This window comes from Callorhinus ursinus, unplaced genomic scaffold, assembly GCF_003265705.2.
Source record: "Callorhinus ursinus isolate GAN/ISIS: 27379988/994484 unplaced genomic scaffold, GSC_fseal_2.0 scaffold9, whole genome shotgun sequence".
NCBI classification, from domain to species: Eukaryota; Metazoa; Chordata; class Mammalia; order Carnivora; family Otariidae; genus Callorhinus; species Callorhinus ursinus.
This window is the reverse complement of record NW_027397071.1, coordinates 168,379-183,472: the sequence shown is the minus strand read 5'-3', so window position 1 is coordinate 183,472 and position 15,094 is coordinate 168,379. Positions and strand designations below refer to the sequence as shown.

The following is a 15,094-nucleotide window of genomic DNA, read 5'->3' as shown; positions in this document are numbered from 1 at the left end:
TCCCTTAGCATAATACCCTCTAGGTCCACCCATGTTGTCATGAATGGCAAGATTTTGTTCTTTTTTATAGCTGAGTGATATCCATTGTATATATATGCCACATCTTCTTTATTCATTCTTCTGTTGATGAATACTTAATTTGCTTCCATATCTTGGCTATTGTAAATAATGCTGCAGTGAACACAGGGGTGCATATATCTCTTCAAATCGTCTTCAGGTAATTACCCAGAAGTGGGAATCCTAGATCATATGATGGCTCTATTTTTTTTTTTTTTTTAAGTAGAGCTTAAAAAAAGTAGAGCTCCAGCATGGAGCTCAACATAGGGCCTGAACTCATGACCCTGAGATCAAGACCTAAGGTGAGATCAAGAGCGGATGTTTACCTGACTGATCCACCCAGGTGCCCCAGTAGCTCTATTTTTAATTTTGTAAGGAACCTCCATACTCTCTTCCATAGTGGCTACACCAATTTATATTCCCACCAGCAGTGCACAAGGGTTCCCTTCATAAGCTTTTTTTAGTACATTATAGAACCATACTGAAAAAGAAGACTCTAGATTCATTCTTTTTATTTCTAGCAGATCTATAACATTAAGAAATTCTCCTCCTCCTCCTCTTATGTGCCTCCTCCGCTCCCCTCCCCTGACTGTTCCCCTAAAAATGCATTCTTCAAAACCTTTGATTTCAATAATATAAATAAAATCAAGATACAAAGTTGCACATGCAATGTTATTTCTATTTTGTGGAATTCTCACAAGCATATGAACTGAAGAACTGAAAGGAAATACATTAAAAATCTTTGTCGAGGGGGGCGCCTGGCTGGCTCAGTCGTTAAGCGTCTGCCTTCGGCTTAGGTCATGATCCCCGGATCCTAGGATCGAGCCCCGCATCAGGCTCCCTGCTCGGCGGGAAGCCTGCTTCTCCCTCTCCCACTCCCCCTGCTTGTGTTCCTGCTCTCACTATCGCTCTCTCTGTCAAATAAAATAAAATAAAATCTTTTAAAAAAAAAATCTTTGTCGAGGGATGCCTGAGTGGCTCAGTCGGTTAAGCATCTGCCTTTGGCTCAGGTCATGATCCCAGGGGTCTGGGCTACAGTCCCACATTGGGCTCCTTGCTCAGCAGGGAGTCTGCTTCTCCCTCTGCCTGCTTGTCCCCCTGCTCGTGCACTTTCTCTCTCTCTCTCAAATAAGTAAATAAAATCTTCAAGAAAAAATGTTTGTCAATGTTGCCTTTAAGTGGTAGCGCTTTTTTATTACTTTTCTGTATACATTTTTCTCCTTTCCAAAATTTTCTAGAAGGAGCATGTCATTCTTTTTAAATCATTAAAAATAGATGCAATAAAGAAAGGAAATAGTCAGTAAAAGATTATGTGAATAAAAGGGTAAGTAGAAACAGGAAAAAATATCTATCTCTTGATGCTTGGTCTAAGGCTCCTAGATGGACTGTGCCAACTGCCTTGGCATACGACAGTGCCTTGTGAATAGTGGTTGTTAATAAGATTGAGGACTACAGAATGCATTGCCAGGACCAAAAGTCAAAAGCACAAGCTAAGTTTGAGAAGTGGGTGGGGAGACCACATACCATCCCCCGGTGATGTGACTGAATTTGAAGCAGATTGTTTTTCACGTCTCTTTTGAAAGAGTAATTATCAGTGTCTTAGCTGATTCAGGGCGTAGGGAAGAGATTTATTAGATATTTGGGCGTCCGATAACCTCATGGGGCAAAGTGAGAAAAAGAATTACTTTAACTTCCTTTACCTTTTTGTGGCATTAAGTGGTTTGTTTCTCTGAACCTTGATGGATACGAGCAAGAAATATAATGTTCATTCCTTTTAGGCCGAAGACTTAGTACAAGAGCAAAGAAGGTGATAAAACATGGATCAGTTGTCGCAGATGCACAGTGATGCTTGTAGCTTCTCTGTAGCTGTTGAGGACTTAGTAGCCCTTCGGAAAACTGTCTGCCAGAGTTCCATTTGGCCGTGGTCACTCACAGTGAATAGAGTCTGTTGAGTGAAGGGTGTAATTGCAGCCTGTACTGGAGAAAAGTGGATGTTGCTGTATCAGTGCCAAGTCAGCCCGCACTTAGGCGGCATGCAGAGGGAGACTCGCGAGTGATGCTGTCTCTGTTCTGAGGGGGCTTTGCCAAATAAGCATCTTAGCTTGCAGAGGTTATAATGATAGGTCTTGAGATGAGAAAAAATTATCATCTCTCTGTATTTATGCTCTGCATCTGTGCCTTCTACCCTATTTGCATTCAAATATGTTTTTGCAGTTCTGGTGCTGAGAGGGGGTGGGCTTTGGTAACATTTGGAACATGACGATACACTCATTTTCTCTGTTGGCAAGAGAAAAAAAGATCTGAGAAGTCTCAGAGCTTGTTCACTATGGGCCTGTCCTGTTTTGATTGTCTGTCCCATCACGTCTTCTGCCTTTTAGTTTCTTCCCTTTGTCTGTTAGGGACGGTGGCAAGGGTTAGCACAGAAGAGGTTCAGGGACGGCATGAACATTTAGAGAGATTTGGGTAAAGATAAGGAAGTGTAAAATGATGGACGACTCACTTTTCAGGATAGGACCTATAAAAAAACTCATACTAGCCACTTCCCTTTTAGGATTTTAATTCATTTGTCACATGGCATCTATTATACCAGTATTCAAATACTCAAGTGTGAGCTGTGTCCAGCCGGGATGAATTGGCATCTCAAAAAACAAGTTTGTGTCTGGATTTGAGTCTAAATCCAATCTCGACACAACATCACTGTCCACCCTCCCTCTCCGCTCAGATTCTCAGGGGTCACTTCCCTGCAGTCAAGCCAGGTACAGAGGAAGCTTCCGGTAAAGGCGTAGGTAGAAATAAGACATACTGGAAAAAAGTAAAGGTTTGTAGTCAAGTGCCATTTTCAAGTTCAGGCTTGACACCAGCTAGCTGTATGATCTTGGGCAAGTCACTTCATCCTCCTAGACCCCTTGTTTCCTCATCTGTGATACAGGACCTGCTGGACAGGATTTTGTGAGGACTGAATGAGATGTTGCCTGGAAAGCATTGGGCATTTAATGAATTGTGGTGACGGCATTGGTGGTGGGTGGTGGTGATCGTCCACAGTAATGATGGACATTTAATGCAAGATTGTGCTGAGGGGAATTCCACTGGAAGAGAACATGTTGAACTGTGAAGTCAGGCACAGGCAGGCCAGAGACGGTCACCTGTAGACGTCTCTGTTCCTAAGCTGCCACTGCTTGTGAAACCCTACCATTTAAAAGTTCTCAAAGCCAGAACACACATTAGAGAAAGTAGGCCACAGTTCTTCTCCTTCCAACCCTTTTCTATTTGCAAGTGTGTTCAATGGGGATACAAATAAAAAATATAAAAAATTGACTCTGAACATCAGAAAGATTTCTTTGGACCAGACTTTAGTTACTTATGTCAAATGCGCTTTAAGAATATAGGAATTAGGGGCGCCTGGGTGGCTCAGTCAGTTAAGCATCTGCCTTCAGCTCAGGTCATGATCCCAGGGTGCTGGGATCGAGCCCTGCATCGGGCTCCTGCTCAGCAGGGAGCCTGCTTTTCCCTCTCCCCCCACCGACCCCCTGCTCGTGCTTTCTCTCGCTATCTCTCTCTCTTTCTCAAATAAATAAATGAAATCTTAAAAAAAAAAAAAGAATATAGGAATTAGAATGGAATGTGTGTTTCGTTCAGTGTCTAGTGCTGAGCAAACCTCAACAACCTTCTTGTCACACCACATAATCTCCACTGTTTGAGGAGGTCAGACTGAACCTAATCTCTTACACTGTTTATCTTTTTTTGAGGGCTTCATTAGAAGGGCAGTGTAAATCGGATCAAAATACATTCTCTTTTTTAAAAAATAAGAATTAAACTGTTAGGGGTGCTTGGGTGGCTCAGTCGGTTAAGTGTCCAACTCTTGATCTCAGCTTAGGTCTTGATCTTGGGGTCATGAGTTCAAGCCCTGAATTGGGCTCCATGCTAGGTGTTGGAGCCTAGTTAAAAAAAAAAATTTTTTTTAACCTTTTAGTATAAAATAGTAAAAAAAGAAAAAAGGTGGATATTCACATGTATTTTCTACCATCCTAAACCTCCATCCTTATCTCTTGTGCAGATTCTCTTCTAGTCCCTATCTAGAGGCATTTTTACTATGGTACAAATCTTAGTCCTGATCCTTCTTTGCTTACATTTTAAATCATCTTTGGGGGTTCTAAGTAGTTACACAAAGCTAATGTGTTTGAGCAGGGAAATGCAAATGAAGAACCAGTTTGCACCCTTGACTTCCCTTAATACTCCTACCTGAGGGTTAGAGCTTGGGGAAGGAAGGTTTGAGGAGAGGGAAAGGTAAAAGCATTGCCTGGGGTGGGGGGTGGGTCCTGGGGGCAGTTTATGCTTACTCAGGCAGACAAAATTAATTGCTATCTCATTTATGTTCTGAAATCTCTGTTTTAGGGGCACCTGGGTGGCTCAGTCGTTAAGCGTCTGCCTTCAGCTCAGGTCATGATCTCAGGGTCCTTGGATGGAGCCCCGCATCGGGCTCCCTGCTTGGCGGGATGCCTGCTTCTCCCTCTCCCACTCCCCCTGCTTGTGTTCCCTCTCTCGCTGTGTCTCTCTCTTTCTCTGTCAAATAAATAAATAAATAGAATCTTAAAAAAAAAAATCTCTGTTTTAAATCTCATTATTCTTGTAATTATCTCTTTGAATGCCATCTGCCTTCCCCAGTAGAGTCTGAGCACCTTGATGATGGAGTATATTTCTTTTTCATCTTTATGTTTCCAGGGCTTGCCATATAAGCCACTTCTCAATAAATGTTTATGAAAAGGAATGGAAAAAAACCTAAGAACGTCAATCATGGCCCAGGTTTTTGCTCTAAGTACTGCTATAGCAGATTGTTTTTTACCCTTCTGAGTTTTTGTTTATGACCCAAAAAACTCTATAAAAATAAGTCTGAAAGATAGAAAAATGCCTCCAAGAGATGGCCTTTGTCCACAGGCTTACAGATCTTAAGCAAGAGTGGTGGTAAGTGATGAAGGAGGGGCCTAAACTGTGTGGCGCTCCAACAACCTAAGTGGACGTGACTGCCCTGGGGAGAGGACCTGAAAATAACCGTCCCTTTGGGAGTTTGCACTCTCATCAGGGAAGAAATACCCCGTGGTTAAAAATTTTAATAAGTGAAACCAAGGAAAAGAAAGTACTGGGGACTAGGCAGACATCAGCTCCTCAGACATGGTTTGGGGGGTGACTTTGGTCCTGGGATACCACCATCTCATACTGTTTAAAGATTTGTCTCACAACCTGCTTTGTAATGTAAAGTTGTGTGGTTGCCATTTTGCCATTGCTCGTGAATAATATAGTCGGATAACATGATCCATTGCTCTTCTCAGTCCACAAATTAAACAGACCAAAATACAAGGCAATAATACCAAATGTGCAGTTTGCAAAGGAGGGCCAATGGCTGCACTATAGAAACTCTCTCTCTGAAGGCTCCATCGTAGTGTTGCCCTTTGGTAAGAAAGGAGGACCCACGTTTCTACCCCGTCCTCACAATGTTAGGAGAGAATAGACAAGTGGCACCACTCTGCTGCTTACATTTTGGAAAGGAGCCATGTCAGTGTGGCCATTTTCGAGCAAAGCAAAATTGAGTGCTTGGATATTCCTGACATAATTGAAACTGCTATAGTTGGGAAATTACTGGAAAAAAAAATCATCAGAGCACAGTTTGACAGCAACAGAGTAGCAGAGTGTAGCAGATGGCTTTGGGAAAGTCAATTATTTTCTGATTAGTCTCAACCTAATCACCCTGGAAAACTGTAGGAAAAGCTAGTAATATGGGATATTAAATGTTGATGTGTTGTTTGAGTCCAATATCTTCTTAGCTATTTATCAGCAAATCAAGAGAGCATGGGCAACATACCATGCAGCAATAAATGGGCGAACAGCTTGTGGGTGGGTTGTACTTGGAAAATGCTTGGTTCTTCAAATTAAGCAAGAGAGTGGCTTGGCAAAATTTAGAATTTACCATCCTATATTACTGCTTCACAAAGCCGTGTGCGCGTGTGTGTAGGGCCTAGCTAGCTTGGAGTCTGTCTCTAGTATACGTCAATTCTCTTTGCACTTTGGTTTATCAGATGTTGTCACAAATTGCAATCCCCTGGACATATATACCCTGTGTTTCTTCACTATGAGCCCCTTCCCTGGGGGAGCATCAGATTCCTTCCCAACCTTTTGGAACAGATGATGAGCCCCACTCTTGGGCAATAAGGGAGGGAACTTGAGCTGTTAATAGAGTTAAAGTGATTTTTAAAAATCTCCTGAGACTGTAAGTACGTCCATTAACTCAGTACCCATCCAAAGTGACCTCTCTATCCTTCCACTTACTGATTCACAATGGGCAGACAGCTAGCTCAGAGTGAGTGTGGGTGGACTGGAGAAGATCAAGTATCTCATGGGGCCTGTATGCTCTGCGTTGTTGTAACCTGCTCCTGATCTATAATGTGGAATCTTCAGAGCAAAGAGGATTGATTGAGATCATGTCTGGAAAGTTCCCCAGATCCTTGGAAATTGTTAAAATGAGTTTTATAGTTAAGCGTCTCTTGGAATAGAATTGCATAATTACTGCGAGGAACCTTAGAAAAATCTGTGTATTTCTTTTACAAATATTTGAGGAAACTGAAGCCCAAGAGGTAAAAGTGATTTATAAACCAATTTTAGTAGTTTATCATCATAGATTCGTGAACTGCATGCTGAAGCAATCAGGTTACTCAAGACTGAGTTTTTTTCCTTTTACCTGAGTGTGGTTGACACACAATGTTACATTAGTTTCAGGTATACAACAGTGATTCCACAAGTTTAGGTACTGTCATTATTCTATGTTCATCACAAGTGTAGCTACTTTCTGTCACCAGACATCACTACTATAATATCATTGACTATGTTCCCTGTGCTGGACCTTTTCTCCTCCTGACCTATTCATTCTATAGCGGGAAGCCTGTGTCGGCCACTCCTTTTCACCCATTTTTCCCATCTCCTCCCCCCTGACAACCATCAGTTTTTTCTCTGTATTTATAGGTTTGATTCTGCATTTTGTTTCTCTATTCATTTGGGTTTTTTTTTTTTTTAATTGCACATAGGACTGAAATCGCATGGTATTTGTCTTTCTCAGTCTGTCTTATTTCACTTAACAGAATATCCTCTAGGTCCATCTCTGTTGTCTCAAATGGCATGATCTCATCCTTTTATGGTTGCCTAATATTCCTTTGTGTATATATACCACATATTCCTTATCCATTCCCAAGACTGTGCGTTAAAGCAGAAATGAAATTCTGTCTGCACTTGATCTATACCATGGTGACAGTCTCAGAGACCTACATGGAGCCAGGCGGGTATCACAAGTGAGTGTGCGAGCTGGGGCTACGAAGGTAAGATAAGGACTGTGACAAACTGGAGATCCTGTGTTTGTTCTGTTGAAAGGCAGCAGGTTATCCCCTTAGGTGGGAAGGCAGGCCCAGTGTTGCTAGACCCATTCACTTTCTTTCTTTTTTTTTTTTTTTAAGATTTTATTTATTTGTTTGAGAGAGAGAGAATGAGAGATAGAGAGCACGAGAGGGGGGAGGGTCAGAGGGAGAAGCAGACTCCCCGCTGAGCAGGGAGCCCGATGCGGGACTCGATCCCGGGACTCCAGGATCATGACCTGGGCCGAAGGCAGTCGCTTAACCAGCTGAGCCACCCAGGCGCCCAACCCCATTCATTTTCTAAGAGAAGTTAGAAGTAGGTCATCCTTGTGCCGACCAAATGAAAACATGCTGGCTAGGCTGAATTTGGCCTAGGGAGTGACCATGTTGCTGATGGCAGATGCACAGTTACTTACCTAAGTCTGCAGGCTGAGTAAAAAAGAATCCATTCAGTGGCTGAATAGCAGCGGCTAAGTGTAAGTTTTCTCCCCACAAATCTTTCAACACATTGCTCTGGCTGATGGCTTCAACATCCTTCCCCTACTTTAGCTCAACGGAGGGGGATTTGTAAGCGGTACCATCATCTCTTTAATTGTTCTACTCTCAGGGAACATTTTTAATGGGAAGTAGAGAAGGGAAAGAGGCAGATGACCTGGAAGAACCACAAGCTGGTGATCTGCTTTTGAATAATAAAAAGCCACCAGGTGGTGTGTGTAGTCCAATGTGACTTGTCTGGTACTTTGATGTCCATCTGGAACTTAACAAAGTGAAGATTCATGCCAGCATCCAGCCCTGAGGCCCAGAAGGAAGAACAACAATTTCTAAACAAATGCGAGTCTCTCTTCCGCCTGCCTGTGAATGTGTTCTGGCTTTTAAAAAGAGAAGCCCTCTAAATCTCTGGCTACAGAGTTCTTTTTGGAATGACTAACTGGGTGTACCCAAGAGTCTAAGGAATAAACTAAATGTTGAAAGGATCTCTCTGTAGGATTATTGCAATCGGCTCTGTTTCTGCCTTCCCCACCCAGTCCGTTGTCAAAACAGTAGCCAGCCCTTTTAAAGCATTCATCACTCAGTTCAGCTCTCTTTTTGACTCACAAGATTCTAGTGGCTAAATTCTTCTCAACGGCCTGAAAGGCCTTATACGCTCTGACCCCTGCACAGCCTTCCCATTACTTCCTTGACCTTACCTCCTACTACTTCCTCACTATGTGCTCACTCTCTCTGCCCAGCCATACTGGCCTCCTTTCTGCTCCCAAACACTCTGGCGTGCTCCCTCCTGTGAGCCTTTGTATTTGATGTTCTCTGCTTAGAAGACTCTTTCCCCAATGCCTACTCTCTTGCTTCTCAGAGAAACATTGCCTACTGAAAACTGCAACCCCTTCCTCTTCCCTGTACCTCCAGCACTCCCTCTCCCCATTCCCTACTTCAATGTTTTATAGTACTTGTCCACAATTACTCTACACAGTTTACTTATTTGTTTCCCCTTTCTGTAAGTTCCACAAGTGCAGGCATTTCCATCTGTTCTATTCACTGCTATATTCATGGTGCTTAAAATAGTGCCTAAAAACATAGTAGGTGCTTGACAAGTATTTGTTGAGTACGTTTTGAAAAAATTTTTCCTTTCTTTGCTACGGATGGTGACTTTCACTGTGCTAGACAAACATACCTCTTGCTACCGAGCCGTGGTATTTTTAACATTACCTTTAATAGACTTTATCTGGTTTCCAAGTTTTCTTTTTTTTTTAAAGATTTTATTTATTTATTTGAGAGAGAATGAGATAGAGAGAGAGAGAGAGCATGAGAGGGGGGAGGGTCAGAGGGAGAAGCAGACTTCCTACTGAGCAGGGAGCCTGATCCGGGACTCCAGGATGATGACCTCAGCCGAAGGCAGTTGCCTAACCAACTGAGCCACCCAGGCGCCCCTGGTTTCCAAGTTTCCAAGTTTTCTGAGTCAGCTCTACTTCCTACACGTATCTTGAGCTTTTTTTGCTTATCTCCATCTCCACTGACTTTCTCTTAGTCAAAACCATCACAACTTCTTCTTGCTTTTCCCATCCATTTGTATTCCCTCCACACTGCCTCATTCAGCAGCCAGAATCGTCTATTTAAAATCTAAATCTGGTCATTTACCATTCACTCCCTCATTTAAAATCCTTCCGTGGTTTCCCACTGCCCTTCACATAAAACTCAATCTCCTTACCCCATCACACAAGGTCCTGCATGGTCGGGTGGCAACACTGGTTTTCTCTGTTCTTCTAACAGATTGACTTCCTCCCCGACGTGGGGTCTTTGCTGTTCCCTCATGATGGAATTGTTTGTTCAGTGGCTATCTTTACAGGTACTTATTGAGGATGGGAACCCTTCCTGTGGCATTTGTCTTTGTATCTCCAACACTTAACACTGCCCTTGATATATAGTAGGAGCTTAATGGATACTTGTGGAGAAATAAAAGAAAACAGAACATAGGTGTCTTACTGACCCAGAGATGGGGGGACCATGTGGGGTGGTATCTCATTAATTAACAATATATTTTCTTTCCACAGAGATTATTTTGCAGAGGATGAAGGGGAGATGGTACCTAGAACAAGTCATGCAGCAGGTAAGGAGGCCGTGGGCCTTACCTTGATAAATTCTTGAGTGCTTGCTGATTATAATTCCCATAAATTATGGCCCCTTTAAAGTCATTATGGCAATATTCTCTAATTTCCAGACCTGCACATACCACTGTAGCATATAATTTCCCACCTTCCCAGCACAGTGCAGTAAATCATAATTGAAATACTTATGTGAACTCTTCGTGCTTTTAACGATTCTGTAATTGCAAGGTTTAAGGCACTTGTAAAAAGATTAAGATAGATTTTGCCAAACGAAATCTCTACTCATATACCATTAAAATGGGTACAATAGTAGTGTCAGCCTCATAAGTGAGATTAAGTGAGAGAAGCTCTTAGTACAGAGTTTATCGAGGAATAAGCACCCAGTGAATATTATTATTATTATTAATGTATTTATAATAATATCATATCATTACTGAACTAACATTAGCCTGGGAGCTACCTGAATTATGAAACCAAAGTGAAGATAGTTCTCTTTTGGGGAGCATTTTTCACAAAAACTTTTAATCACGTAACGGTTCTACTTACTTTGCTAAGTGATTTGCCTTTTTCATACCAGCCTTGAAGCACAGATGGTTCATGTGCACAACATGGAAAAAGGTTTTAATTTGAATGTGTTAGGGATTTCAGAGTCACTTAAAATTAGCATTTGTAACTGTGTATGTTAAGTCTACAAATTCCAAGGGTCTGCCATACTTACTTTGAACATCAAGATCCTCCATTCTGAGGTAAAGATCAAAGGGCTAGGGCAAAAATGGAAGGGTAGGGATGATACCTACTACAGGCAAGATATTAGGTTGAGTACTTTCATTTTTTATTTCCTTTAATTCATATAGAAGATCTGTGAGGTAAGTATTGTTATTCCCATTTTTACTGAGGCAATGAGGCTCAGCCAAATTAAGATATTTGCCTTGGGGGCGCCTGGGTGGCGCAGTCCGTTAAAGCCTCTGCCTTCAGCTCAGGTCATGATCCCGGGGTCCTGGGATTGAGACCCCCCCCATCCCCTGCTCAGCGGGGAGTCTGCTTCTTTCTCCCTCTCCTCCCTACTTGTGCTCTCTCACTATCTCTGTCTCTCTCTCAAATAAATAAATAAAATCTTTTAAAAAGAGAGATTTGCCTAAATTCCCACAATTTGCAAGTCGTCAGGATTCATATCCAAGCTTCAAAGGCTCGTCTCCTTCTATCGCATCTCACTAATCTAACTATAATGTATCGTTCTGTTTCATCAAATCGCCTTCCATTCAATAGCCTATTTAATTTCACCTAAATGTGGGAGAAATAATTCTTTCCAATTTCTCTTTAGTAAAGCATTTACGTTTACTTAGAAGTAATCAGAATATCAACAGAACAGGTGCAACATTACTATAATTATTATTAATTTGCAATCACAGAGTAGCATACAATTACAATTTTTTTTAAGATTTTTTTTTATTTATTTATTTGAGAAAGAGAGACAATGAGAGCGAGAGAGCACGTGAGAGGGGGGAGGGTCAGAGGGAGAAGCAGACTCCCCGATGAGCCGGGAGCCTGATGCGGGACTCGATCCAGGGACTCCAGGATCATGACCTGAGCCGAAGGCAGTCGCTTAACGGACTGAGCCACCCAGGCGCCCGGAGTAGCATACAATTAACAGAACAACAATTCTTTTGTACAAGCTGAATGAAAGACAACTGAATATGGAAAAAATACCACCTCTATCCATAACGAATTTGTGCTGTGCACCAATAAAACCTGCTTTAAATTTCTGTTCTAATTTAAACCCCTATCTTCTACCAGGCAAGGTTCGTGGCTTTTGGAAATACCATTAAGGACAGGGCTATCAAAAGACACACCTGATACTGTGTTAATTTTACACAAATGAAGACCGTGTACAGTGTGCAGTTTAAAAACAAATCATATGGCCTTACATTTCAACATTTTTTTCTTTAAAACCAGTGGTGTAATGGGGAGTTAAATACTTTTAGACAAGAAAAATAAATGCTACATTGGAATCATCCTATTTCTCATGACTATTTTTTTTTTAAAGATTTTATTTATTTATTTATTTGACAGAGAGAGAGATAGCGAGAGAGGGAACACAAGCAGGGGGAGTGGGAGAGGGAGAAGCAGGCTTCCCGCTGAGCAGGGAGCCCAATGCGGGGCTGGATCCCAGGACCCCGGGATCATGACCTGAGCCCAAGGCAGACGCCCAACGACTGAGCCACCCAGGTGCCCGACTATTTTCTTCTTCATCATATTTTATCTTCTGCATTTTTCCCCTTACCATCATCTTCCTGATCCTTTTTGTCTTCCTCCTCTTTTTCTTTCTTTTCTTAGCAGAGACAAAAGTCTGAATTGATTGCAGTATCTGGAGACTTCTTCTTGTGCTCATTCTGGAAAGTTTGCAGAAAGAAAAGGAAGGAGGGAGGGAGGGATATTTGCTCCCATCCCATGACTTGCCTTTTCATTCTTAATGCTTTGCTTTGTGAGCAGAAGCTTTTTAGTTTGATGTAGCCCCACTTGTTTATTTTTGTTCTTGGTGCCTTTGCTTTTGGTGCCCGTGCATATATGGTCAATTGATTTTGACAGAGGAGACCAGAATGTACAAGGAAGGAAGGAAGGAAAGAGAAAAAGAAAGGATGGAAAAAGCATAGGATGACATTTTGCCTCTTAGCTCCTTTGTTCATAAGCATATGTCGAGTTAATTTTTCCTCAGTGAGGCACAGAGTGACCCAGAGCCCCTTTTGCTCTTACTTATACTGATGCTGTCTGTGGAGCTCAGTGGATTGTAATGGCTGTCATTCTTTCAGATTTAAAAAAAAATGCTCAGTAAGAAAGGGTCATTGATTCCTTCTGTCAACCAAGAAAAGATGTATTTTTCTACATCTTCTATTTGTCTCTACAACCCTAAGCCCACCTCAATCTGATGTCTCCAAAGGCTAGAGAAAGAGACTCCACTTCCTGATGAAGTAGCAGGAGCATCGTATCACAAAGGGGCACAGACATAAACCAGTGCGTTTCCCTGGGGACCACTATTTTTTTTTAAAGATTTTATTTATTTATTTATTTATTTATTTTTATTATTATTATTTTTTAAAGATTTTATTTATTCATTTGACAGAGAGGGAACACAAGCAGGGGGAGTGGGAGAGGGAGAAGCAGGCTTCCCGCCGAGCAGGGAGCCCGATGTGGGGCTCGATCCCAGGGCCCTGGGATCAAGACCTGAGCCGAAGGCAGACGCTTAACGACTGAGCCACCCAGGCGCCCCTAAAGATTTTATTTATTTGACAGAGAGAGCGTGCGCACAAGCAGGGGGAGTGGCAGGCAGAGGGAGAAACAGGCTCCCTCAGCAGGGAGCCTGATGTGGGGCTCCATCCCAGGGCCCTGGGATCATGACCTGAGCCGAAGGCAGTTGCTTAACCATCTGAGCCACCCAGGCGCCCCACTGGGGACCATTATTAATATGATCAACCACAGGCTACTTTATGTGAACTGTTTCCATGTGGCCCAGAATAGTTTGTATTTTGTAGAAACCAAATTCTGCTGGAATGTGCCAGTTAGAATGATCATAGTGCTACTGTTATATAAAATGTTTTTGTCGTTCTGTTTTACTCGCAGCTTTTCTTAGTGACACTAAAGATCGAGGCCCTCCAGTGCAATCACAGATCTGGAGAAGTGGTGAAAAGACCCTCTTTGGACAGACGCCTTCCTTGAGAGCATTTGAAAAAGCCCCTCAGGTGCAGACCCAGGCTCTTCGAGACTTTGAGAAGGTAAGTCATGTGGTTGGAAAATCGTGTTATCCTGATTAGAAGGAGCACCAAGGGATAGTGATGTCTCAGAAAAATATGACCCATGGCTTAGTTTGTGGGCATTCTTGCCGTAATGATGTCTCTTTTAAGAGTATATTAAAGAGTATATGTGTCCCAATAAATATATGCGCTGAGCACTCTGGTTCATGGACAATTGCCTGTACCAATGATTGTGTCTTTCCATTTTTACCCCTGCTTTACTTCTTGAATAAATTAGGAAGTTTTGTTGTGATCCCAAGGTCCCAGGATCGAGTCCTGCAACAGGCTCCTTGCCTGCTTCTCCCTCTGCCTGCCGGTCCCCCTGCTTGTGTGCATGCTCTCTCTCTCTCTCTGACAAATAAATAAATAAATAAATACTAAAAAAAAAAGAGTTGGACCCTTAACCAACCTAAGCCACCCAGGTGCCCAAATAAAGAAGTTTAAATGGCACCCTGAAAATCTGTAACTGGACCATAGTGGGCCCAGGAGACCTAGTCCAGTCAGCTGTCTTTATTTTCTCAGTGCCTGGCTTGAACCACTCTAGATACCTGGATACTGTCTGCAGTATAAGGTGGCCTCGGCCACAACCATTTGCTTCTCAAAAAGAATCTGGCATTGTTGCTTGAAACTTCTGACTGAACCCTTGAAGTACTCTGTCTTGATACGTTTATCCTTAGATTTGGCCAAGAGCCAAATTACTGATAATGTACAAGTCCCCACCTCCCTGTGCCCTGGATTGATCCCAGGAAGTCTGTACAATAGAACCTGTCTACTGGGATTTCTTACATCCCCGTGTGCTAAAAAAAGAAATAGCTCTTTGGTGCCCCCTGGGGGTTGCCCACAGACTGTGTGGACTGAGGACTGTGTAAATAGGCCCTCAGATATGTGGCTTCCTTTCATTCTTGGGATTGATACCTTTGACATAAAATAATGAAATTCCACGTTCAAAAAAGGGTGCTATTTTTGGGGTTGGGTTTTTTTTTTTTCTCAGAGTTGTCATGGATACTGTTGTGGGGTTTTTTTGTTTGTTTATTTGTTTTTAAGACAGAGAGCTTGCAGGAGTATTAAGTGGTTTTGAAGACTAAAGCTCTGAACAGCTGTATGGTGCTGGTGGTGGGAAGAGAGGTGCTAACAATCCCTCCTCTTTTTTTTCACCTTTTGCATCTGCTGCTGTGCAGAACGGGCGAGCAAAGCCGCAGTGCTCCTCAACGTGGTGCAGGGTGCTCTCTTCAGAGTCTGCAGATGTGTTCCTTTTGGTCCAGAG

At 42.5% G+C, this 15,094-nt stretch overlaps 1 protein-coding gene across 8 annotated transcripts in view; it reads left to right on the top strand.

The window, feature by feature from the left end:
* The window catches only part of PDE4DIP (phosphodiesterase 4D interacting protein), a 215,902-nt gene that overhangs the window by 44,384 nt on the left and 156,424 nt on the right, over positions 1-15,094 (top strand). For all 8 annotated transcript variants that reach the window (XM_073896027.1, XM_073896042.1, XM_073896041.1 and 5 more), the window contains exons 2-3: positions 9,992-10,047; positions 13,661-13,812. In XM_073896027.1, coding sequence (XP_073752128.1) covers positions 9,992-10,047; positions 13,661-13,812 — 208 coding nt within the window. The remainder of the gene's footprint in view (positions 1-9,991; positions 10,048-13,660; positions 13,813-15,094) is intronic.